The sequence below is a fragment of the Phycodurus eques genome, chromosome 1 (assembly GCF_024500275.1).
Source record: "Phycodurus eques isolate BA_2022a chromosome 1, UOR_Pequ_1.1, whole genome shotgun sequence".
NCBI lineage: Eukaryota > Metazoa > Chordata > Actinopteri > Syngnathiformes > Syngnathidae > Phycodurus > Phycodurus eques.
In genome coordinates, this window is record NC_084525.1 from 7,855,557 (window position 1) to 7,879,844 (window position 24,288).

At 41.5% G+C, this 24,288-nt stretch overlaps 3 protein-coding genes across 4 annotated transcripts in view; all 3 read right to left on the reverse strand.

Annotated features, from left to right (window-relative positions):
• Window positions 1–8,383, reverse strand: part of dvl1a (dishevelled segment polarity protein 1a) — a 39,976-nt gene extending 31,593 nt beyond the window's left edge. The window contains exon 1 of the mRNA XM_061675370.1: window positions 7,947–8,383. Coding sequence (XP_061531354.1) covers window positions 7,947–8,116 — 170 coding nt within the window. The 5' untranslated portion in view covers window positions 8,117–8,383. The remainder of the gene's footprint in view (window positions 1–7,946) is intronic.
• A 2,827-nt stretch (window positions 8,384–11,210) lies between these two features.
• On the reverse strand, window positions 11,211–19,304 carry mxra8b (matrix-remodelling associated 8b). Its single transcript, XM_061675404.1, has 10 exons — window positions 19,109–19,304; window positions 16,541–16,567; window positions 16,148–16,459; window positions 15,610–15,711; window positions 15,073–15,534; window positions 12,266–12,424; window positions 12,147–12,177; window positions 11,984–12,063; window positions 11,842–11,895; window positions 11,211–11,737 (listed from the first exon to the last, which is right to left on the reverse strand). The coding sequence occupies exons 1-10, from the start codon at window positions 19,122–19,124 to the stop codon at window positions 11,712–11,714; spliced, it is 1,269 nt and encodes a 422-aa protein (XP_061531388.1). The 5' UTR covers window positions 19,125–19,304; the 3' UTR covers window positions 11,211–11,711.
• A 155-nt stretch (window positions 19,305–19,459) lies between these two features.
• Window positions 19,460–23,913, reverse strand: aurkaip1 (aurora kinase A interacting protein 1). Of its 2 annotated transcripts, XM_061674780.1 has the most exons (5): window positions 23,819–23,913; window positions 23,278–23,381; window positions 21,519–21,691; window positions 21,234–21,446; window positions 19,460–19,850 (listed from the first exon to the last, which is right to left on the reverse strand). In XM_061674780.1, exons 2-5 carry the CDS (start codon window positions 23,327–23,329, stop codon window positions 19,734–19,736), a joined length of 555 nt encoding a protein of 184 aa, XP_061530764.1. In that variant the 5' UTR covers window positions 23,330–23,381; window positions 23,819–23,913; the 3' UTR covers window positions 19,460–19,733. The 2 variants fall into 2 exon arrangements, with proteins under 2 accessions (XP_061530764.1, XP_061530688.1); XM_061674704.1 differs by having other exon boundaries at window positions 21,234–21,691.
• Between the last annotated feature and the right edge of the window lie 375 nt (window positions 23,914–24,288).

Consider the following 24,288-nt stretch of genomic DNA (forward strand, 5'->3'; position numbering starts at 1 on the left):
TGTTAGCACCAAGATGGTTTTAGGCTGCGAATTTTCAACAACAGCTGGACTCGTCACACTGAGACGTAAGAAAGGAGAAAACGTGACTAGCGAGCTGTGGCCGGTCTCTGGCATGACACTTTTGTACTGGCGAGAACTTCCCTGCCACTGACACGATTCGTCATGCTAGTTGTGTGCTGCCGCCGAGGGAGTGGAGATACCGCAGCCTTTGTGGCTTGTGGACGTGGCGGCCACAGGGTTAGCTGCTGTGTCCTCATCCACCTCAGGGAAAGGAAAAGTGTAGCGACGGCTGATTTTGTTGGAAGTGTTTTCCTCCTCTCTCGCAAGCCGCATTAGCAGCTGTTAGGCGACTTGTCACAATAAACAAAATATCAGCTATCCTAATTGATTCCACCGTTTAGCGGAATGAATGTGTTTGTGAATGGATTAACCCTTTAAATACGTGTTACAAAAACACACATGCAGCTTCACTAAATAAATCAATTCAGAACATAACATGTTTAGATTTAATGAAACAGACACAATAATACAACATGTAATTCAGCCTTTATCCGATACCTGGACCAGATTTTTTTTAACTTGCACAAACAGTGCACTAACTCAAGCGGTGAATCTTGTTGACAGAAGCTTGTGGCTCACATGTGACATCTTAAATTGGCAACAATAGATTTCACAGAATATTCCACAGCTGGGAATATTTGTGTAGCTGTGGGGCAGAATTAGATGGTTTGTTTGTGCTTTCTGAGACAAACACAGGCCGGGTGTCTATAACCTCAAGGAGACAGCAGGCAGGAGAAGCAACAAAATTTAAAGTCGAAGACAAATACATTTGAGACCCTGTTGATTGTAACTTTATGACAAGCTATCAGAACGTTCAAGGAGGTCAAATTTAGGACCTTTTTTAAGGCCACTTCGACGAAATGTAAGACCTTTCAATCACTAATTACATATTATTGTATATATTCAATGTACTACTGCAGTGGTGGCCAACCAGTCAGAAATCAAGAGCCACGTTTTTTTACTGTGTTACTGCAAAGAGCCACATCATACACATGAACATCATTTGCTTTCGCAAATGCAGCCATCGTTTCTTTCAGACCAATTCCACGAGTCATGTCTTTTAATGGCACAATATCAAGAAGTTCTTCTTTCATCAAACAATCGTTTGACTGAGTCCGTGTAAATATTGCCAATTGAGGTTTGTCTTGCATGTCACAATTCTCATCTCATGCAACACTAAAATACCCACATGATTGGAGGTCAGAGTGCAACTGTGATTTAACAGCCGTGCTAATGTCCGATAGTCTCTGTTCAACAGTGTGGCGGGACAGTTGAAGGTCTGATACCATTCGTTTAAGTTTTCAGGACACAAGATTTCAGAGACGTCACCGAGGCATTTGTAATAAATTCCCCTTCGTTGTATGGCTTTTTGGCCCTTGCAATGTTCCAAGCCAGTTGATATGATGCAAGCGTTACAGTCTCTGGATGCTTCATTATTTTTTTGATAAACTGCTGCACCTGCTTTCTCGTCTGATTTTGTGACCAACTTGGGACTGCGAAGTTCAGTCCCTTTCGGAAATTCGAGGTCGATGTTAGCGTAGAGTGAGCTGAAGTGTCGCTGAAGATTTGAACCTTTGAAATGCGATAAAGACGCCTGACACAAAAGGCAGAGTGCCTTGCCGTTGTGCTCAACAAAAAAATATGAGCTCTCCCACTTTGGTAAAAACGTCCTGTGTTCATCCACATATTTTCATTTAACTGTCAATTTTTTTCCCTGCCATTTTGAGAGCAAATTTGACAAATTATTTTCTCGAAAGATCGCGATCCGACGGGGAAACTTCGAGCTATTTTCATTCAATGCGCATGCCAGTTTTGCGAAAATACTGTAATGAACGCAAGAAAAGCGCGCACACAAATACCGTAATGAACTAAAGCAAAGTCCGTACGCACATTAAAAAACCTAAACTTCAATATGCTTTCATGCCGTCATAAGAGCCGCATGAAAACGGGCAAAGAGCCGCATGCGGCTCGAGAGCCGCGGGTTCGCCACCCCTGTACTACTGTATATTGGCGCTGTAGGGCAGAATCCTCGAATCACCAAAATCACAACTTTTCAGGAAATCAGAAAAACGGCAACCTTTTTGATTTACCAAACAGAGCCTCGTACAAATTGGTATTATACCTCATGTTACTATTGACCACCCCCAAATAATGTTCAACTCGCAAAAAACAACCAAAAAAACTCAACAAAATCGCTAATTTATAACACTCATTAATTCAAACGGTATGGACACGCCACCGCCTATTTAATATAGTTACATCATCTTCCCAAATTCGTTTTCAAAGATCGAGTGTAATCAGCAGATATTTATCTGCACACAAACTCACCTTCGTGGCTGCCGCATTTCCTTTCGCAACGCAGCATTACACTGTAAATTTTTATCAAAACATACCTACTCAAATGTACCCAACCTACAACAACTATTTTCACTCGATATTGTCTAAATCATCCAGACTTTCAATCTTGAGGCGACATAATGCCGCAAGGAAGTGGAGGTTCATAGTTTTGTTCTCAAGCTATTTTCAACACTATAAATTGGTTAATAATGTGTAAAAATAACAGGAGATGTGGGTAAAGACCAATGGTATTGGTTTGTGAAACAATATTAAATTTACCATATTTGTACATACAGGTTGTCCGCTCGACAGTGATAAATATCAAACTTCTTGAGTGACTGCAGACTAATCCGTCAAAGACTAATACGAATATTTACAAAGCAACGTTCATTGTCTGTGGCATTTTAAAAGACCTTAGAACAAGAGATCCAACGATTACATGTTATTTTTAAGGGATAATTTAGGCCTTCATTTTGAGTGTTTAAAGATCTGTGGACACCCTTTATGAGGCCTACAAACAAGGGCTGCAACTAACAATTATTTCAATAATCAATCTGCAGATTCTTTTTGGGATTAATTGATGAATTGGATTTTTTTTTTTTTTTTTTTTTTTTTTTTATAAATAGTTTTTCTCATTTCCATCCCTTGATTCCAAAACAGGACATTATTTCATATTGACAATGCAGAAAAGGCACAAACATAAATTGATTATGATTCAGTTACTGGTTTGGTTCGTAACATATCAGAAATAGGTAAAAATGTTGATCATTGTTTTCCAAAGTAAAAGCACATGTTTGCAAATGTCTTATTTTAATTAAACGCAAAGATGACAAGTCTGCTTTCATGAAGGGCTACAAAAATCTGAGAATATTTACAGTTGAGAGGCTGCAATTTCGAGGATTTGGACACTTAAGTTAAACAAGGTCTCTAAATGATTAAGCGAGTTTCAAAATTGTTAAGCGATTAGTTGTTGATTCAATGAGCAATTGTTGCACCTCGACTGCTAATAAAACCCCAATTCCATTGAAGTTGGGATGTTGTGCTAAACATAAGTAAAAACAGAATACAATTATTTTAACCTATATTTAATTGAATACACCTCAAAGACAAGATATGTAATGTTCAAAGTGATCAACTTTATTGTTTTTAGCAAATAATCATTAACTTAGAATTTTATGGCTGCAACACGTTCCAAAAAAGCTGGGACAGGTGGCAAAAAAGACTGAGAAAGTTGAGGAATGTTCATCAAACACCTGTTTGGAACATCCCACAGGTGAACAGGCTAATTGGGAACAGGTGGGTGTCATGATTGGGTATAAAAGGAGCTTCCCTGAATTGCTCAGTCATTCACAAGCAAAGATGGGGCGAGGTTCGCCTCTTTGTGAACAAGTGTGTGAGAAAATAGTCAAACAGTTTAAGGACAATGTTCGTCAATGTACAATTGCACGGAATTTAGGGATTTCATCATCTACGGTCCATAATATCATCAAAAGGTTCAGAGAATCTGGAGAAATCACTGCATGTAAGTGCCAAGGCCGAAAACCAACATTGAATGCCCGTGACCTGCGATCCCTCTGGCGGCACTGCATCAAAAACAGACATTAATGTGCAAAGGATATCACCACATGGGGTCAGGAACACTTCAGAAAACCAATGTCAGTAAATACAATTCGTCACTACATCCGTAAGGGCAACTTGAAACTCTACTACGCGAAGCACCATTAATGCTGAACGGTACATACAGGTTTTGGAGAAACATATGCTGCCATCCAACCAACGTCTTTTTCATGGACAGCCCTGCTTATTTCAGCAAGACAATGCCAAACCACATTCTGCACGTTTTACAACAGCGTGGCTTCGTAGTAAAAGAGTGCGGGTACTAGACTGGCCTGGTGCATTATGAAGCGTAAAATACTACAACAGAGACCCCGGACTGTTGAACAGCTGAAGTTGTACATCAAGCAAGAATGGGAAAGAATTCCACCAACAAAGCTTCAACAATTAGTGTCCTCAGTTCCCAAACGTTTATTGAATGTTGTTAAAAGAAAAGGTTATGTAATACAGTGGTACATTGGACCATGTGCCATCTTTTTTGGAATGTGTTGCATCCATAAAATTATAAATTAATGATTATTTGCTAAAAACAATCAAGTTTATCAGTTTGAATATTAAATATCTTGTCTTTGTAGTGTATTCAATTAAATTTAGGTTGAACATGATTTGCAAATCATTATATTCTGTTTTTATTTATGTTTACCAAAACGTCCCAAATTCATTGGAGTTGGGGTTGTAGATGTACACAAAACCTGCCAATGACCCCGGCTGACTCAAGCACATTGAATAATTTCAGTCATCACGAGGGATCTTACTTTGGTAAAAAACAAATAACCCAAATGAAGATTTAATTTTAAAATACGACAAGGTACATGATTTCACCTCAGCCATGTGTTTGCGTGTAAACAATCCCTAAAATTGGAAGACCTAACAATCCTGTATATGTGCAAGCCTACTTCTGCATTTGGCAAAATGGGTCTCAGCACTTCCTCCCGGTATAGGTGAATGGCCAAGTGGCCCATTACAATGCAACCGTAGGCAATTTAAATGTCTGTCTTTTTTTTTTTTTAACAGAAGATGTTATCACAGATCCACCAAAGATTACAATATTTGATATATTAAGATTTTCTTGTGTTTACACACACACACATACACACACACACATATATACATATATATGTATAAATGAATTATATACATGTACTAAACAGTTGTCCGACGACACCATCCATAATCATCTAATTAAACCGTCCGTAGTCTTGCTCGTTAGCATACACAAGAAGTCAGCTAACCTGTTTTCTGGATTTGCTCACGGAATGTTCTGCAGATAGCGGTCAATTTTGTCAAGTTGGACCATACTTTTCTTCCTACAGTTTGGGTCAAATGTTAACAGTTAGGGTTGAAGATCAGCTGTAACAAGAATCTCAACACTGCCATAAGAAATATAAAATCCCATTGATTTGCCTTGATAGTCTTATTAACTCTGCTTTAAACACACAGTTATTGTGATAAAGTATATTAGGACATTACAAGCATATTCAGTGAACTACCAAGACAGCATCATGACAAGAGTAAAATAATTAATTTTATTTCTTTTCATTGATCTTATGAAACAAACGAGATCCCAACAGGGTGAGGCGCAAACTACAGGGGCTTGGCATCGTGTGGCCTCCTGTGAGCCCCCCTTATTGTCTGTGGCTGAGCTTGCCTGCTGCCTCCGCAGTGCCTGTGACTAGGATCACAGTAAGATCTCAAGCCCACTAGAGCACACCAGTGGCAGTGACACCCGCTGCAACACACCAGCACCTCAAAGTCTCTGAACAAGCAAAGCGGGTCGCTCAATTAGCTACTTGCCTAATGAATATTGATTGTGGCGTGAAAACAAAAACAAGTGAAGTATCAATTGTGCGCAAATAATGCACGTTGATGCAAATGCAGTTAGGACTCCAGAGGGAACTGGTAGGACGAGTCCTCGGCAATAAAGGGACAAGTCGAGCGGTTTGTCTTGCGAACCGTTTATTTTATATTTTATTTTGCGTGGCCGTTACTCAACGAGCAGATAAAAATGGCGCACATGTTTTTCAGCAATCCAATAAGAAAATGGCTGTTTCTTCCAGCACGGCAGGGGGTCTACTACAGAGGACCTTGCACTGGCTGCTCATTTACATTTCAAACAGCATCTATAACTGCAAGGGATTTGATGTTTTCCTCCTCTGCTCAGCAGTCTTACTGTTCCTCTGTGCGGCGCGACCAGCGTGGCTGCCACAAAGAGCTGCCAGTTTCAGTGCCTTTGACGGGCTTCGCTTCCATAGCGTGCCAGAACCGTACGCTCCTCACACAGGCCGGATATTCAACCCTAACTCAAAGGCCGAAATCCTCCCGGAGACGCCTTTATACTCAAACCAGCCTTCGTCCAACCGAGGCCCACACTGTGCTGGTACACATGCAGGGCTCCACAATACGGAGCTGCGTCTGTAAATGGAGAAAGCAAACATGCTCTGTTTGTTTCCATAATCTGCTTGTTGATCACCTGAGGCCCAGGGAGCAGCCTGCCTTGCGCTGAAAGAGAGGCAGGAAGGAGAGGAGAAAGAGACACACCAAGCCTGGCCTGCCACCAGGAAGAGGCAGTTTCCCTTCCAAGGTCAGGCTGCAGTGGAAATCTATGACATCTGGGTGTGCATATAGACGTCGCCTGCCTTCCTACTTCCTCCAATCGCATTTTTGCATTTACAGCGCGTGTTACGAGATGACGACTCGTCGTGGTATGACAAACTGACATAAATATGTCGTGCTCAGCAGAGGCCCAACAGATTTTCTCACTGGGACAAAGACGCCACACGGAACTTTAGTTTAAAATTATTTTTCTCCTGCCAATGTACGTGATTGAACAAAGGTAGACATTTATTTTATCTTTTTATTTCTTTTGTTACATTTCTGAATCTAGGTGCAAGATGGTGTACAATCACCACCCCACACGTTATGGGATACACCTGAAAAATTCAGTAAGACAACAGAAAAAACTGTGTAAAAAAAATAATAATAAATTAACAACATATTGATCTTCAACTATGACTGACATTGTTTAGGAGGTATTCATTGAAGAATAAATTTATGATTGAGGTTGTAATTAGTTGGCGTCAAAAATGGAATGCTGTAAGATCCGTGCATCCATTTTTTAATAGTGCTCATCAGCTGGCGGCTATCCCAGCTGACATGGGCGAGAGGTGGGGTACACCTGGACTGGGCGCGAATCGCAGGTTCACAACACTCACATTCATAATTTCACACCAATGTACAATTTCGAGTCTTCATTGAACCCAACATGAATGCTCTCGTGGAGAACATGCAAACTCCACACAGGAAAGCTCCAGCTGGGATTCGAACCCAAACCTCAGAACGCCGAGGTAGACCAGAAACCCATTATTCCACCTTATCAATAATTCTCACTTTTGTGGATTTTAATAGCAATTGCAGTCCTCTCAACACGATCACAATTATTGATTGAATGTTTGCTTCAGCTCTTGCATTATCATCTCATGAGACTGAGCCGGTGCGGATGGCGAGTGAAAAAAAAAAAAAAAATCATGATTTTAGATTTGCACAGTAGACCTCTGAATTGAATATACATGGACGTATTAAAATAAACCAAAACATGTCCTCGCGCAACCAAGCATAATTGTATGCGTTTATCAATGTATGCAAACGTTTATTATGACATTCCCTCGCCATCGCCGAGCTGTTCACCTGCAGTCAGTGTTTCTCAACAAATGACACAAGAACAAAACGAGAACGTGTGCACACATGCAAGCGTGTGCGTCATGAACGAGCACACACTGGACGGATCTGGTCTGAGCTCGAGCACTCAAATGCGGGCTCGTCCGCTGCGCACCGGACCATCAGCAGGTGCCACACGAAGCGGCACACGATCGCCACGATAACAACACAATAAGCACAACAACAAGCGTGTCAATTACCCGTCGGCCGCCGCCACTCACCCGAAATCCTGGTCCATGGATTTGAAGAAGAATTTGTAGCTGTGGACGGGTCGATTGTTGAGGACATTTTTGAAATCGGCTAAGGTGACTTTGTCAGGAGAAACAGCCAGTTTGACCAGATAGGGAGTCTCCTCCTCGTCTATGTGATAAATGATTTTGGTCTCCGCCATGAGACCGAGAGGAGGGCGAGCATTGGCAGACTTGAACAGAATGGCAATAAGCAAGCAGGCCTGCTAAAGCTTTAGCAGCGAGCGCCACACGCTAATAAAACCGCGTCCGCGTGGGGGACGAGCCCTGCGTGGATCCCGACATGTCTGCCTTCGGACCACTCGTCTTTTCTGCTCCGCGGAGCTACGGTGGCTGTAAAACAGGAAGGGACAGTCCACATCCTTGTGATATGCTGCCTGCTGCTAGGAATATACTTGCTACGTTTTCAAGCGGCTCAATGGCGAGACCGTGCTGACATCTAGCGGCCACTTCGGGGAGTGCGTCGTGCACATAGAACAGCGTCATACATAAATGCTGATTCGAATCGCACGTCAGCGTCGCCGCCCTATTGGATGTGGAGAAGTGGAGCGATCGGTGTGTTTTATATATATATATTTCTATATATTTATATAAACTCATTCTTTTGCTGCTTGGAGATGTAGCAACCATTTTACACTCCAAGGCCCCTTCTCCAACCACCGTCTAAGTTTGCATACCCTGACAAACCCTTGTCAAATGTGTAGGCCAATAGTCTTTAAAAAAGGAAACATGATCGGTCAGGCAACCCCCCCCCCAGTATATAAACAGAGTTTGCTTGCGCTGTTTTCTTTGCACTGAGAACAATTTTCCTGGCAGTTTATTGGCCCACTTGACAGCCGTGTCTTGCTATCAAAGCGACCACTAATTTTCCACTTCTTTATCAGAGTTTGAACGCTACCGATTTGCAAATCATTTACTGTATTTACAATTATGATTATTATTATTTTTTTTAGCCTTTTCATGATTTCCAAAGTTCAACTACCTTTTCTAGCTGATCCTTTGACAGCTCTTAATTTTCCCCATGGCTCAGTATCCAGCTAAGTCAGTGCAGCCCTGGATAAAATTTCTAGGGGTCTCTCAAGAGCCTACTGTAGAAACTCATTGACTATACACCACACACTAATTAATGTGTGTGTGTGATCGTAATTACAATTCAACAAGTCACTTACCCTGACTCACTGACTTCACTTACTTACTTTCTATTCCCTTCGGAACGTAGGCCATTGATGAAACGTTTCCACCGTCGTCTTATCCAGCCGAGCCCAAACGTCAGTCCGTTCTTCCTGGGGTCTTGGTCAGTGCTCCTCCTCTGGGTGTTTCGGGGGCCTTCCTCTGCCTCGTTTGCTCTGCGGATTCCATATTCATGCCAGTCTTTGCTTTGTGGGTTTTGTTTCATGATCCAGTCAATGCACAGGAGAAAAAAGTAGGGGGAAAGACGGCATCCCTGTTTTACTCCAGTGAGCAAGTGCATTTTATCTTGTGCAAAGCCCTCATGGAGTACCTGACATTGCAATCGCTGATGTTCTCCTGATGATTTTGATATATTTTGGCGGGTATACTCCAAAGTGCGCCATTAGCTTCCGTAGCAACACGTGGTCACCACTGTCGAATGCCTTTTCAAAGTCAAAGAAGTTGCCGTAGACAGGCGTATGCCAATTTATGATTGTTCGATGATGATCCTGAGGGTAACAATTTGGTCACCGCATGATCTTTTATTGCTGAAACCGGCCTGGTTTTCTCTGAACTTATCATCGAACCCTTTCGCAGTCTCTCTAAAATAATGTGATTGTGCACTTTTCCTGACGTTGATAGCAGCATGACTCCTAAAGTTGTTACAATCCCTGAGGTCTTTTTTTTTTTTTTTTTGATATGATAGCAATGGGCCTGTCCTTCCAGTCACACAGTCGAGTTATATTTCCCTATTCTTCGTCACTTATCCTTAATAGCCATTTAAACCTGTCTGTGTCAGCATTTAGGCCAAACATCCAATAGCACATAAGCTTTTGATCACGGCCATTTGGGTGATATCAGTTATCAATTCATAATTATTTTTTTAAATAGGGCACACACAATTATGTGATAACAAACACTGGACAACTATCCCTAAGAACAAGAAAGGTTTTCCGCATGGTCTGTCATATTTGAATGTGTTAAAAATAAATAATAAATTGTCACACGTTTTCGGGGCGCCGAGTGCCCATGTGGGTATTTAAAGTCAGCTGCGTATTTTTGGGAATGTGGGAGAAAACTGGAGCACCTACAGATAACCAACAGAGAGAGCATGCAAACCTCACACAGGAAGGCAGGATTCGAGCGCCAAACCTCAGAACTGTGAGGCAGACGTGCTCAACAATCGTGCACTGTGTCACCATAACAAAATCACTAATCCCTTTTAAAGCACATGACGCATTAACTGCAAATGATCATCAAGGGATATAATCACAGTTATGCTTCCTTTATTCAAGACTAAACCACGTTCATTCATAACGACATTAATTAGTACACTTAATTAGTTACACTTGAATAATTATGGAGTTGTAGAGAAAATAATGTTGAGCTGTGTTGATCGAAAAGTTTGTGCTTCTCACTAGGATGCAGTAGCAAACTGAAGCTTTAATTTAAAAAAAACAAACAAAAAAAACATTGCTAAATTAATGTGAGCAGTTCAAATATGCGAAATTAGAGAAATGAGGGCGCCCTATGAGAATTGTTTTTATCAGAATGTCCCTGACTTTGGGTGTACACCCTGGACTGTTTGCCAGCATATCGCATGGCAGATAAAGACTAACATGCAATTGCCGAATACATATAGTGACTTTCCAGTCCACCTCATTTTATACATAATAGTTTGAAAAGTGCAATAATATTTTACAAGTCATGCAAGGAAATCCATCAGTAGTGAGGGCGCTTGTACATTTTAATAGAATTTTAACGTCAACAAAGTTTCAACAACTGCAGTGATCAAATGAAGATACCTTGTAATTGTGATCTTATGTACAGCACGTTGTTGTTGTTAAAGTGCTGTATAAATAAAGTTGAGTTGAGTTGTCACCATGCACCAGCAGATTAAGTGTGTAGAGAATACATAATGTGGTGCAAACAAAAGGGTTAACATGACCTGTGCTGGGAATATTTTTGAAACTAAGATGTTTTATTTAATTTTGAAGTTGTACTGTTTGGATGAACTGATTCCAACAGCCTTTTATTTAAAATTTTCATTTATTTATTTTTTTTGGGGGGGGAGGGGGGGGGGGGTACGTACACATTGGGATACAATTTAGGAGTACAAAAAAAGTTTGCATTGTACCATCAAAATGTGTCACAACTGGTGATTTTGTCCACATACAGTAAAAAAAACTGATGATTTGCAAATGACAATACAGCAGAATTTGTGCAAAAAAAACAAAGACAATAGCAACTACCATCATATGAAAAAAGCTGTGAGCAAGCAGCTCTGTATGCATGCACATTACACATCAACCATGCTGGAAAATGAAATAGAATGTATGTTACAGTACACTGTGTCACAATATAGAAAAAAGGAATGACACCTCATATACAACATAAGCCATTACATATCAAATGAAGGTGACTTTTATTTTCAGAAATGAAAAATGAAGGTCAAAAAAAGCTTTGTGCTCTGTTGACTTTCAGCAGACGGAGTGTTCCTCCTCTGCTTTGCTTCGCCTTCTCTTGTGGCGTTTGCCCTGGTCCTGCCAGCAGCGTCTCCAAAGCGCCTCACTTCCACAGCTTCCCATCGAAGTCTGCAAGAAGAAGGGGGGAGGGGAGAGGAGAAGGAGGGGGATCAAACGTTTATTTTCTGTGGCACTAAGGTGAGGTAACTGCTCTGCATTCTGTCGCAGCTCACCCTTGTTGCAGTCTTTGCTCAAGTCTCTCTCTTTCAGGAGGTTGTTTTTGTAATCTGTGCGGCACCGCATACACACACACACACGAGTGATATCAGGATTATTATTTTTTTCCCCCTCTTTGAAAGAGTGAATGTGATTTACCTGAATTCAGTGGTTCTTGGTTGCGGGTCTTCAGCTCTGTGCAGTCCAATGAGCTTTCGCCTTCATTCATGACATTTCTCCTGTGCAGATATTAAATGGCTTTAATTTACAAGTGAGTTTAATTTACAAAGGTTTTATTTTCGGTAGCGCTTATAAATCTTACTCGTCATATCTGTGCAGGTCATATGCCAGCCCTGCGAAGAATATTCAAAACATGTCAAAAGACTATCCACTGAGTGTTTTCTACTAGATGCTAGTTTCCATCATAAAAAAATACGACACCTCTCTTTTTACGCCGCCGGGTCAGCACGATGATTGCGACAACGATGACGGCCAGAAGCAGGAAGGTTGTCAAGAAGTAGCCCAAATGCTGCACGAAATAGTTTCGATACTCAGGGAGGATGACGTTCACCACGTGAGGACTCTCCACCTCTTCAATCCCTGTGAAGACGCAAAGAAGAGAACATGGCATCACGGTGATTTATTTGAGACAATGCAAACCTTTTGAGATATGGATTAACGTAATGGAATGACATGTATTTACAGTGGTGCCTTGAGATACGAGTGAGCGGACTTACAGGTTTTTCAAGATACAAGCTGTCGCTCACTTGATTTGTTTTGCTGTATTGTGGCAGTGAACTCAACTCACTTCATAATATAGTAAACAATTCTTAAGTTTACATTATGTTTCTAAGCGTTTGAAGTGCTATGAAACGCTTCCCAAGTGTTTTAAGATCATAGTTTGTGGTATATTTATGGTTTGCACTACTAATACGGGCAACCCTAATCACTTTTTGGTCGTGATCCCCACTATTGGCGTAAATTTGCTATTCACGCTTGGGCTCGCTTCCTATCTACCGTGAATAGCTGGGGTCTACTGTACAAACTACGTAAACACAACTAAATGTTTTGAATCCCTTCAAGGCTTCTTCTTTTGCATTTCTTTTTTCAAAGTCAGAGAGAGAAAAAGCAGAGAGAGCAGCGAGTTAAATGTCAAAATTCTTGTCGCCAGTAATGATTTCCAGACCCATTTTTTTCCCTCTCCAGAAAAAGAAAACAAAACAAAAAAAACAAGGCTGACCACAAATGAGAGGAAAAGTGTGATGAAGGACGACTTTTCTTATGTAAGCTGTCACGCTTTGATTTCCTTTCTCACTATTTTCTACATCACATCTAATGTATATTCCTGATTTCCGTTTTTTGGTAGGAAAATAACTCAAGAGAGACTTTCAGTTGCTCTATTGACACCAACTGTACACTCACCAACCACAACATTAGTTATGAAATATCTTACTCTGTTATTCTGCTAATTATGAGAAACACTGCTCCAATATGACTACATACTACAAATATACAACAACATTAATACGTAAACACCCATGTCGAATATTAAATCTCTGACAGTGTCAATCAAAAGTGAGCATTATTACTTTATAAAAGGCAGAATTACAGCTTTATGCAGTGCCTTACATAAGTATTCACACCCCTTTATTTACGACATTTTGGTATGTTACAGCCATATTCCAGACCTGATTAGAAACCCAACATAGAAATATGTTGGTCATCTTCAAATTATTATTTATTTAATTTTAAATCACATCTTAATTGCAATCTATTTATTACTGTCATGACAGATTACAGCAGTGAAAGTGCAAACCCGTTGTTCGTCATATCCGATGAATTGTGGTGCCGTTAGTGAGAGCAAACACGTTGGTTTTACTCCCCAAGACCAGCGGTGCATAAAGAACTGAATCTAATGTTTATTTAAAGCAGGTAGGTGATCATTTCTTTAAAGGGTGAGGGGGAGCTAAACTCTACTATATTCCCCCCCTTCCCTCCTTCGCATGACACATCTGGTCCAGATGTTGAATAGATGCAACAGACTTCCGCTGACCACTGGTAAACATGCCTCCACCCGAGGCAGATACTCATCAGCTGAGAAAATAACCGAGGCCCAGCGAAGCAAAGCATAACAAACCAAAGTCAAGATAGGATAGTGTAACATCTCTGCACACGTGCTTGGAACTTTGAGGAAATTGGGTCAGACGCAGAAAGAAACAACCCTCCACTCCCTAAATTGCTGGCGCCTACTCAGCTTAAAGTTTGTAAAATGTCTCCAGCTGGATGAATAATAATTAAAAATAAACCAACAACAAATTGGTTAAGAAAATGAACTCCATCATTTTTTTCAAAACTATTCACTGTAAACTTCTTGTTTATTGTAATCGCTTTTGTGCTCTTCCTATTGCAAGAGAAAGTGGGCACAAAGAGAGATCTGACTTAACTGACCAACTATGCCTATAAATGCAACTGCAGCTGTGCTGTCCCCCTCTGCTAAGTTGAGGAGAAAAAAAAAACAAGGAAAAGTATTTAGCATTCTGAATGTCCTAAAGAAAAACGTGTTAAAGTCCATCAAGAGTGAAAATTAACATCTTGTAAATTTGACACACGACAGCGAAGAATGTTGTAAACAACCCTGTCAAATTTGAATGATTTAAAATAAATAAATCAATACAAATCACCGACTACTGTAGATAAAATGAAGATCAAAATTGTGAAAAATCAAGTTGTTCTCTCCCCTCTTGAATGAAGTTGGTGTGTCTGCTGAATGTACTGAACCCACACCCCGCTCAGCTGTCAATCAAATACCACTACTACGACCTGGAAAACTGGATGCTACTTCATCTTGTATCTTTTTATTGCCTACACATAACAACACCGCATGTTTAAGCCGCAAAAATATATCCACTTAAAGCCTCCAGTGGCTTTTCTACATTAAGACAAAGAGGCGAACCAGCTAACTGCATGTCACAATAAGAGCTCCTGCAAACGAAGGCGCTCTAGTTCGTAAACAGTGGGGGAGGGGGAACTCATGCTGGACACAGTGGGTCATTAGGCACCACTTTAGCCATGCCCCAAAAAAATCAGGAAAACTGAAATGGTAAAAAACAGTGTAACACTATATCTTCACAGGTCAGTACTACATAGTTCAGTCTTTACACATTTTCAGTAATAATTTTCAGAGATGTAAAACTATTCAGGAACAAATGATTGAATTTACTTCACTGGTTATTTGGTGAGATGCTTACTTGGTTCAGGCCCCTCATTGCGGAGGACCGTCGATGCTGTGGTGCGCGTTGATGGTAGTGACGGTCCCACGGTGAGTCGAAAGATACGTCTCTCATGCAGGCCGCAGTAGTGGTGATGCAGGTGGCAGGAGTACAGGCCTTTATCAGCCGGCTTTAAGTCAGAAATGGACAGCGAAAAGTCCCCGAGTGTAAACGCATCCTCGGCCACGCTCATCTTGTTGTCGGCAAAGAGCGGCCCGTAATCCCGACGCTCTCCCGAAGCGTAGAGGTCCACCAGGCGGTCGGCTCTATCTGGGCGCACCCCCGGGGGCTGGAAGTCCCAGTGGGCCACCTGCTGCTGGTCCTCCTGGAGGCCATCTCTCCACAGGGGGTGCCGGTTGACGCATGGCAACACTACCGAGCTGCCCAACAACACCACGAAGATGGTCTTCTCTCCATCCCAGTAACGCTTCTCCTTGTTTGCTACGCAGTGTGAAACGCTGTTAAAGATGCCGCCTGCATTACAACGGATGCAATAAAAAAACAGAGAGGTCTCACCTGACTTGGTCACGTTGAGCTGAATCTGAACAGACTCTTGATTCTGGCAGTAGTGATGGTGCAGACTACATGTGTACACTCCTCGGTCACTTTGGACCACATCTGGGAGAAAAAGGAATCACCGTTTATAGAGCTTAGTATTCAATGATAAGATGGAAGAGTGGTTAGCCCTTCTGCCTTATAGCAGGAATTACCTGTAGATGTGAATGTGAAAACATTGAATCTGTCCCTATTTAAACAGAAGATAAGAAGTTTGTTGTCAATTTTTTTTCCCCTTACTGTACCAGATGTGAACCGATCAGTGACCTTAAAACCAAGCTACATACCCCACCGTAATTTTGGGTATTTATATGGTTTAACCGCGGCCATTTATATGTTTTAACCGTGGACCTGAGGACAACCATGAAAACAAATTTGACAGCACCGCTCTAATACAGTATGTCAGCAGAGATAAACTCCAACTTCCCTGTGTCCCTGAAACACCATTAATTGTATTGTAAATGGAGGGATGACGTGATGGAGTGACACTATGTCTTACTGTTGATGACAAGGGAGAAGTTGCCATCTTTGAACGCAGAGTTTGGAATGGAAACGCGACCCTTGTTGAAGTTGTTGTACAGCCTCAGGCGGGCTCCGGGGGACATATCCAGGACTCGCTCCACTGAGTATTTGGGAATGTTGCGTGTCACGTCCCAGTGCACCACCCTCTGACGGTCCTTCAGTCTGTCCTGGGTCCACACCATGCGAGGGCTTTGGCAAGACAGGACGGCCTTACTCCCAACGGGGAAAGTGATGTTCTTGGCTTCAACCACCACACCGAGTCTGCTGTTGCTGCTCCTCTGACCCCATGCTGATGCCATAAACACACATATGGCTTCAGAAAACCACCAGTAATTACAAACATGAGCTATCAGCAAAAGAACTGGTTTACCTTCTGGTAGAAAGAGCAGAGCAAGAACTGAAACAGACAAAAAAAAAAGGTTAATTAGGGCAAGTCTCCTTTGCTGTTGCATCAGTTCTGCCCCTTAGTCTTCATACATTTTGACCTTAGAAGTAAACAGAAGCTACAAATTGATTCAGATGCAAAATAAATCCAATTAGCAAAACACGAGGAAGCATTTAGACAGGAGGTCAACAACATCCATCCATTTTCCATACCGCTTATCTTCACTAGGGTTGCGGGCGTGTTGGAGCCTGTCCCAGTTACCTTTGGGGCAAGAGGCGGGGTACACCCTGAACTGGTCACCAGCCAATGGCAGGGCACATAGAAACAGGCAACCATTCGCACCCACGTTCATACCAACAGGCCATTTAGGGTTCTCAAATAACCTACCATGCATGTTTTTGAGATGTGGGAGGAAACCGGAGTAACCGGAGAAAATCCTCACAGCCACGTGGTGAACATGCAAACTCCACACAGGCAAGACCAGATTTGAACCCGGGTCCTCAGAACTGTGAGGCAGATGTGCTAACCAGTCGTCCACCGTGCCGCCATCAACAACGTTCCCTTCAAATATATTTGTTTCTGTTTGTGTTTTTTTGGCTTTGTGTGACAATTTTGTTTCCTAAAAAGGGGTGTGTTTAGTGAGCCGGCTGGTGGAGATGCACACAGAAACCAACCGTGCTTCTGCTGGCTTGTCACAGGGCTGTGATCTTGTGGGGATGAAGGTAGTTGGCTGACTGTGACCCTGAAGGCTGCTGTCGTCTGGAGTATGTTTGTTTTATTGCCTCTGTCTGCCAGGGGTGTGGCGTTTACACCGTGATGTCTTTATAGCAATGGCATTTTGAATTGTAAAGCCCCAAATTACTTTTTAATACTGCGATGGTTGCATCTGTAAAAAGTGCAGTCAGTTTTTTCCATTATGTAAAGTAGAGTGCACTAAATGCAGTAGAACCACAAATGAGGTGGCTACCGTGTAAAGGCAAGCAATACTGCAAATAATGACATCATGATGTCCAGTAATTAACTTGTTAGTAACGACACACAGTGGTCAGTGTAGTCTGAGAAGCAGGTATAATACAGATATTAGAGACATGGAAACAGTCACATCTTGGTGGCTACTTGCACCATAATAACACTTCTGGCAGTGGAGAAAAGACCCCATGCTTGAAAACTGCGGCTTCACTAGTGAAGGTAAAACAAAGTGTCCCATCCGAGCCCCTATAATTTGCCACTTTAACTCTCCCTTGATGAGTCACAAGACTGCTTAAACCCCATAAAGACTTTAACAATGTCCCACTTAATCACCAATAACAGTCATTTGCAAACTGAACTTTTGCAACTGCAGCAATCAGATAAACACCACTCCTGCGTTGAAGCCAAAATGAGCGAGTCAAATATAAAGTATGTCCTTACTCTGCACAATATGTGTGATTCATGGATGTCAGGGCTGTGTCAGATGTTTACTCACGGGCCACATCACGGCAGCTGGGAATAAACCTGTGCAGCTGCAGATTTAGTTACAAGTATAAAGGCGCATTCAGACGCTGGCGTGGATGGATTCATGTGGATATGGAAGAAGGTCAAGATTTACTGTACAAGTTTGTGTCTCCACCTTAACATGTGGATTTTATAATTAAATATAGAAGTTAATAAATAAATATTTAATAAAATTAAGGTTAATTTGGTAAATTTCTTTCTTTTAAACGGGTCATATTTAATATTTCGGTTGAAATTATGAAAGCACTCCTCTGATCTTTGCCAGATCTAGACTAGAGGCCTAAAGACTTTATAGCAGGGGTGTCAAACTAATTTTTGTCACGGGCCACATCGCAGTTATGGTTCCACTCGGAGGGCCGTTATTAAAATTGTAAAATTGCCAATTTACAATTTTAGTATTTTAGCAAGAAACACGAAGTCGATGCACACTCTCACGGGCCAAATAAAATGACGTGGCGGGCCGGATCTGGCCCCCGGGCCACCAGTTTGAGACCCGTGCCTTATAAGGTCCCTGTTAACTGCACCAAAAGTCATTAGAGCCGATCTTGTTTCATTCGCAGAGAAACGCTCATTAGTGACGCACATTGCACATTTAATGAAGGGCTGGTGAAAAATGCTGACTTGTCTCCTCTGCTCAAACCACGGCTAACAAGAAACACATTGGGCCAAAACCCAAAAATTCCCATAAACACACGGAAAAAAAAAATCCCCCGGGCCAAAACGAGTCATGTTTCTTGGCAAAGTAAAGTTCACGAGTATCGTCTCTCTCTTTTTTTTTTTCTCCTACTACTTCCACGACATTTAGTTGGAATACTGACCCAGATAATAACTAAAAAGGACGTTGATAAACCTATACAAAAAAACGGTTAACAGTTTAGTTAGGTAAATCTAACAAAACAAAAAAAATAATAATAAAAAATCTGATTTAAAGAGCAGGGATGGAGAGGCAAAATCTTAACTTCGTGGACATCCCAACACAAAAGACTTTTCACCTTTTGAACCCAAATGTAACTGACCCAGATTCAGTCGCGCTGACTTCCAAATAAAAACAATTCTTACCTGGCAGCAGCGTCATAATTGCGTGAGTCTCTAGCACGGGGTGTACGAACGGTTACCACAAAAGAACTTCAGAGCAGAGCGAGCTGTTGTGTTTTGCGTCGCCGTCGTGCACTTCTGGATGCCGACCCGCAGTCCGCAGACGCTCCGCCTCCGGAGCACATGAAACCCAACACTGGCCCAAGCGTCTACACAGTATCCAGCACGCAAACTAAGACCTTCATATAGCTGGGGTGTCAAATATGTGCTCCCCCCAACTAGCTCGAAACGAGACACGTTCACTGTGATGTTTGACAACATCTGGATTTTGAATAATCACACCCGACGTTTTTTCAACAATTTATTTTCCTTGCAAGAATGTCTAGACTGACTAATGAGAGTTGTGGTAATTGCAGTGGGCATGTTTCTCACTTAGCACAACATCACCACCTATAGTATTGAAGGGGAACTGCGCCTGGTGTTCAACAAACAACGCAACATTGGATGGATATCATGACGGACTTTCAAAGAGAGACTGCAAACGTTCTCAATGTTGACACATGATTTATTTTTTTAAAGAATAAAACTAAACATGGCGCATCGTGAGCAAAGTTGTCCAGTGTGAAAAGATGTGACACTCTCAAATGACTCAGTCCCGTCTGTTGCCGTGTTGTTTAATGAAGAGCTTGGGCGCGCTCCATCCCTCTGGAGCCTTTTTCAGTCCAGCCCGCCTCCAGATCCTTTTCAGATCCTCCTCAAAACGTTTCTGTAAAAAAAGCAAACTACTGTTACAAGAGCTGAATGCTTTCATATTCAGGTTCCTTTCACCTCAGTTAAGGTGCTCAACACAAATGAAGAATACCCCCTTTAAAACTAAGCTTCTAATATTTCCAACAATATTCGGAATCTGAATGATGATTAAACTCACCTGGGGTTGGATTCTAGTGCACTTTAATTTTCTTGATTAAAAATAAATAAATAAATAAATAAAATAAAATAAAAAAGAATTGCATTGGTATGCGCAAATAAAAAGAATGTGTTGGGGTGGGGGGGAATGATTGCGTGTGCTAATTGATCAATGACCCAGTATTTTGTAGTACAGTAGGCCAGAGAAAATATTGATTCTGAAACGAACCTCAAGATTTTAACAAATCTCTTGCAGTGTACCAATTTATGTTGAGCACTGTGCAGTGGATAGAAGAAATCTACCCATCCCCAAATTTAACCTCAGATGTTCCAGTGGGCTTTACCTGATGATGTTTGCTTTCTAGCAGAAGCATGAAGGTTTTGCACTGACACTGACTACTATTTGAAACTGTTCATAATTTCCCCCCACCTTGACTAAGGCCCCAGTTCCTAGCTGAAGACCTTCAGTGTTGCTGGCAGCCTCTCTGACCAGTTTTCTTTTCGTTGCCCCCCCAAAAAAAAAAAAAAAAAAAAAAAAAATTTTGGAAGGACATCCAGTTCATGGTATTTTCACTTTTGCTATATTTCCTTTACTTGATGACTGTCTTCACTGTTTTCCATGGTATAGTTAAAGACTTGGGGGGGGGGGGGGGGGGGAAGAAGACTTATTAAAAAAATCCCATTTCATGACTGATACCTATAACCAGCTTGAAATTAACCTTTAAACAATTAAATCCTTCTGATGCTGCTGGAAACAGGCTACAGACCATGGCTTCTGCTGTAAGCCGTGACTACAAAAATTACAGAAAAGCCTACTGGAACATCTGAACTTTAGTTGAGATTAATCAAGAGGCACTTTAAATAGAGGCAGGTGATGAATCTCTTTTAAATGAGTTTATATATGGTTAATTCTGAACACAGCCACATTCCCAGTGTTGAGAAGGTGTCCACCCTTGGGCAACCACATTATCTAAAATTTATTTCCCTTCTCTAAAATACTTTTCCCCCAAAAAAAGAGATGTACAAGTTATAGGTCACATTACTGGTGGAAAAAGTTTTGAAATGATTGTCCTTGGTCCCATTTTTTTATATATAACAAAAACCTTACATTTAAACAGGGTGGTTTAGAATTAATTATCCACTGTATGTCAAATACTTGTGAGGATGCATCAGTAATTGCAAAAAAAAAAACATGAAGCAATGTCTATTCTTATCTAACCAGACAATCAACTCCAAAACGTACTTGCTTCTTCCGGCCCCTGCTCTCCTGCACTCTCCTCCTCAGGAATTTAGTCCGTTTTAGCAGCTTCTTGTATTTGTGCCGGTTCATCTTGCGTCGTCGGATCTCCAGAACGTTTTTACATCGGAGGGGTATCGCCGCATTGTCCCCATCCTCAAGAACGGGAACACTCACGGGTGGCAGCACCTTCTCCTCCAGCTGGTCGCCGCGCTCCTGCTGCGGCGGAGCAGACTCCGGCAGTGGGGGAAGAGTGTAGCGCAGCGAGAGCCAGGTCTCCAGAGGACTTACTGACAGTTTTCGTGGCACGAGGGCCTCGTCAAGCTCAGGCTCCAGTTGGACCCATCGAGGTGGATATCTGTTGTCGGCCGCGGTTGAGTAGTATCTTGTTTTTTTATTGAGTGACGAGCTGCACGCAGGAACCGCTGGCCGCACACATCCACTTAAAATGTCTCCATGGAAAACTAGTCACGAAGAAAGGACAACAGACGACATGTACACATCAAAATACAGTAATCCCCAATAGGGACCAAGCCCTGACACAAATAGCCAAAATCCACAAGCAATTGACCCCCGCCCCAAAAGGTTTAAAACAACTATCTGTACATGCCTTAAATTGGTGACAAAGCACTACTTGCCTTTTGGACAGGGTGATGACCTGAGCACCAAAAGAGCAAGTAGCTGAGTTTTTCAGCCAATCACATAGGTTCCAAAAACATCTGCAAATAGGTGAATATGCAAGTAGTAGGTCTGTCACGATAATTGCTATATTGACTTATTGTTAAATAAATAAAACTGACATGATAGTTTTCCGGACTCGATAAATAGTCATTGTTGTGGTGAGCCAACGTGCGGCTCCCACAGCGAGCCGACAGAGTTGGACGGCTGTGTCATTAGCCACTAATGGACTCATGAAACGCCAGCGGACCGGTACAATCTTGCCGGTGTTGGCTCTGTCTAATGCTCCACACTCTTGCTCCATTTGCAGTGATATAGAGTCACACAACAGAGACTGTTTACTGTTTGCTGTTGCGAGCAAACGAGCTAGCTCGCGAGCTAACGAGTTGAGCTATCCACCGCGGCGATGTCATTTAAAACATCAGCGCTTTGCTCCACGTTGTGTGTGTTAGTCTCCAATTAACACAAACACGGGAACGTTAACTGCGTATTACGCATAAGCTCAGTGGCAAAGGTTATTTGGCCAGTAGTTTACTGAATTTAATCAGAACAGCCGCGTGACATGCGCACTTGGTCGTCTTTTCTCAAGATGGAGGCCCATCGTCTATTCAGGACAATAGTTGGTATTGTTTTTAAAAAGTTCATTTTAAAAAAATTTAAAAAAAAAATTGATAAAACAACATATAATCGGAATAGAAGGCTCCATGTAAACCAGGATAATCTTGCAGCTCTTTATTTCAGACCCAATAGGAACCATATTACAGAGTAAAGAAAACAATTGCATAAAGAAAAAAGAAAGGAAACAATAATAGTAACAACAATAAATGTAATAACAACACTAATTTAAAAGCAATAAAATACAATTTAAAAAATTATACGTGACAGACCTAGTGAGTAGCGAATCGCAAATGTGCAGTTGAACACTGGATGAACAGCTTAAATATACCACATATTACGATCCCAGAACAGTTCAAGTTCACCTTCAACATTACTCTTAAAATAAAGGGCTTTTAGATTATTTGTTTTTAAGAAAATGCAGAGGAAGCTGCTTGTGTACGTGTGAAGACTCACTCTAACTTCCACTAACAACCCTGGCTAAAATTTAGCTCCTTCCTAACATACAAAGCTTGTCACTCAGTTGAGAGGTATCACTTCAAAATAATTCATTGACATAAATTCTTACTTAAACAGGGATTTAGCTTCTTAGAGGACTGTAGAAAGCGCAATCGTGGATCGGAGAATTTTTCAGCGAACAGCTGGGGAACGCGAATAGGTGAATAGTGAAATGTGAATATGCGGGGGATTACTGTACATTTAATGGCATGTTTTAAAAAAATATATACAAAATAAAAAAACATTAGTTCATACTTACAAGTTGCCCTGTGAAGTAGACGGAGACGAGGGAGGAGGTTTGCCGTAAACATTGTTGAAGCGGATCAACGTCGAATCATCGGGATCTTTGCTTAGACAAAGGTCCTGTGGAATGTTAATAATTAGGGACACTATATGTATATTCAAGCAAACGTTCGAAAATCGACAACACCTGAACGTATAGTATTCCTGACGTGTTGTAGCGTCACATTAAAACAACTCAGACAAGTATAGAGTATTTACAGTATGGTATCATATCAGAACAAAGAATTTGATGAGGAAAAAACCCCGTCATTTACGTCCTTACGTGTCGCCTCATTAAAAAATAAAATATATATATATTTTTAAAAAGTATACCGATGGACACAAATTACTATCGGACCTCAGCTTGCAATACTGTACATACAGTTCTGTTCCACTTTCCCGTTGACCCTGTACAAGCGGCGGAATTGTTGCTAATGCTAACCCTCAACGCAGCCCATGATTTTAATACATTTTGGTCCATAAACTGACAGCGTACGTGTAATCATGTACTACTTTACCTAAAACGAACAATGACCGTCCTCAATTAAATGATCGTTTCCAATGTGACAGACCGCTAAATTCTTCCGCTCACTGTCACATAAATTGGACACACTTCCGGTTTCCCCGACCTAACAAAGGTTCCGCTCCACAGTTTGACTTTCTTTTTTTTGGGGGGGGACGGGGGGGGGGGGGGGGGTATTCATATTTATATCTATCTTCAGTGTTAGGGTAATGCTAATCTTTTTTGTCCATAGTAACAAAACACTTTTTATGCATGCCAGCAAGTGTATATAGTTTATTTTGCCAATTTCACAGCGGAAACTCCCTTCAGTAAATCACTCTATTATAGATTTTCACAATAAAGCCTAATATACATGCGTTTTCCAAATACTTTTAAATGTATGTATATTTCTTTGCAGCTTTGCCTATTATGTTTGTGTACAGACTGCAAATTGCCTTCTCCACACGTGCTTTCCTTTTCCAGCAG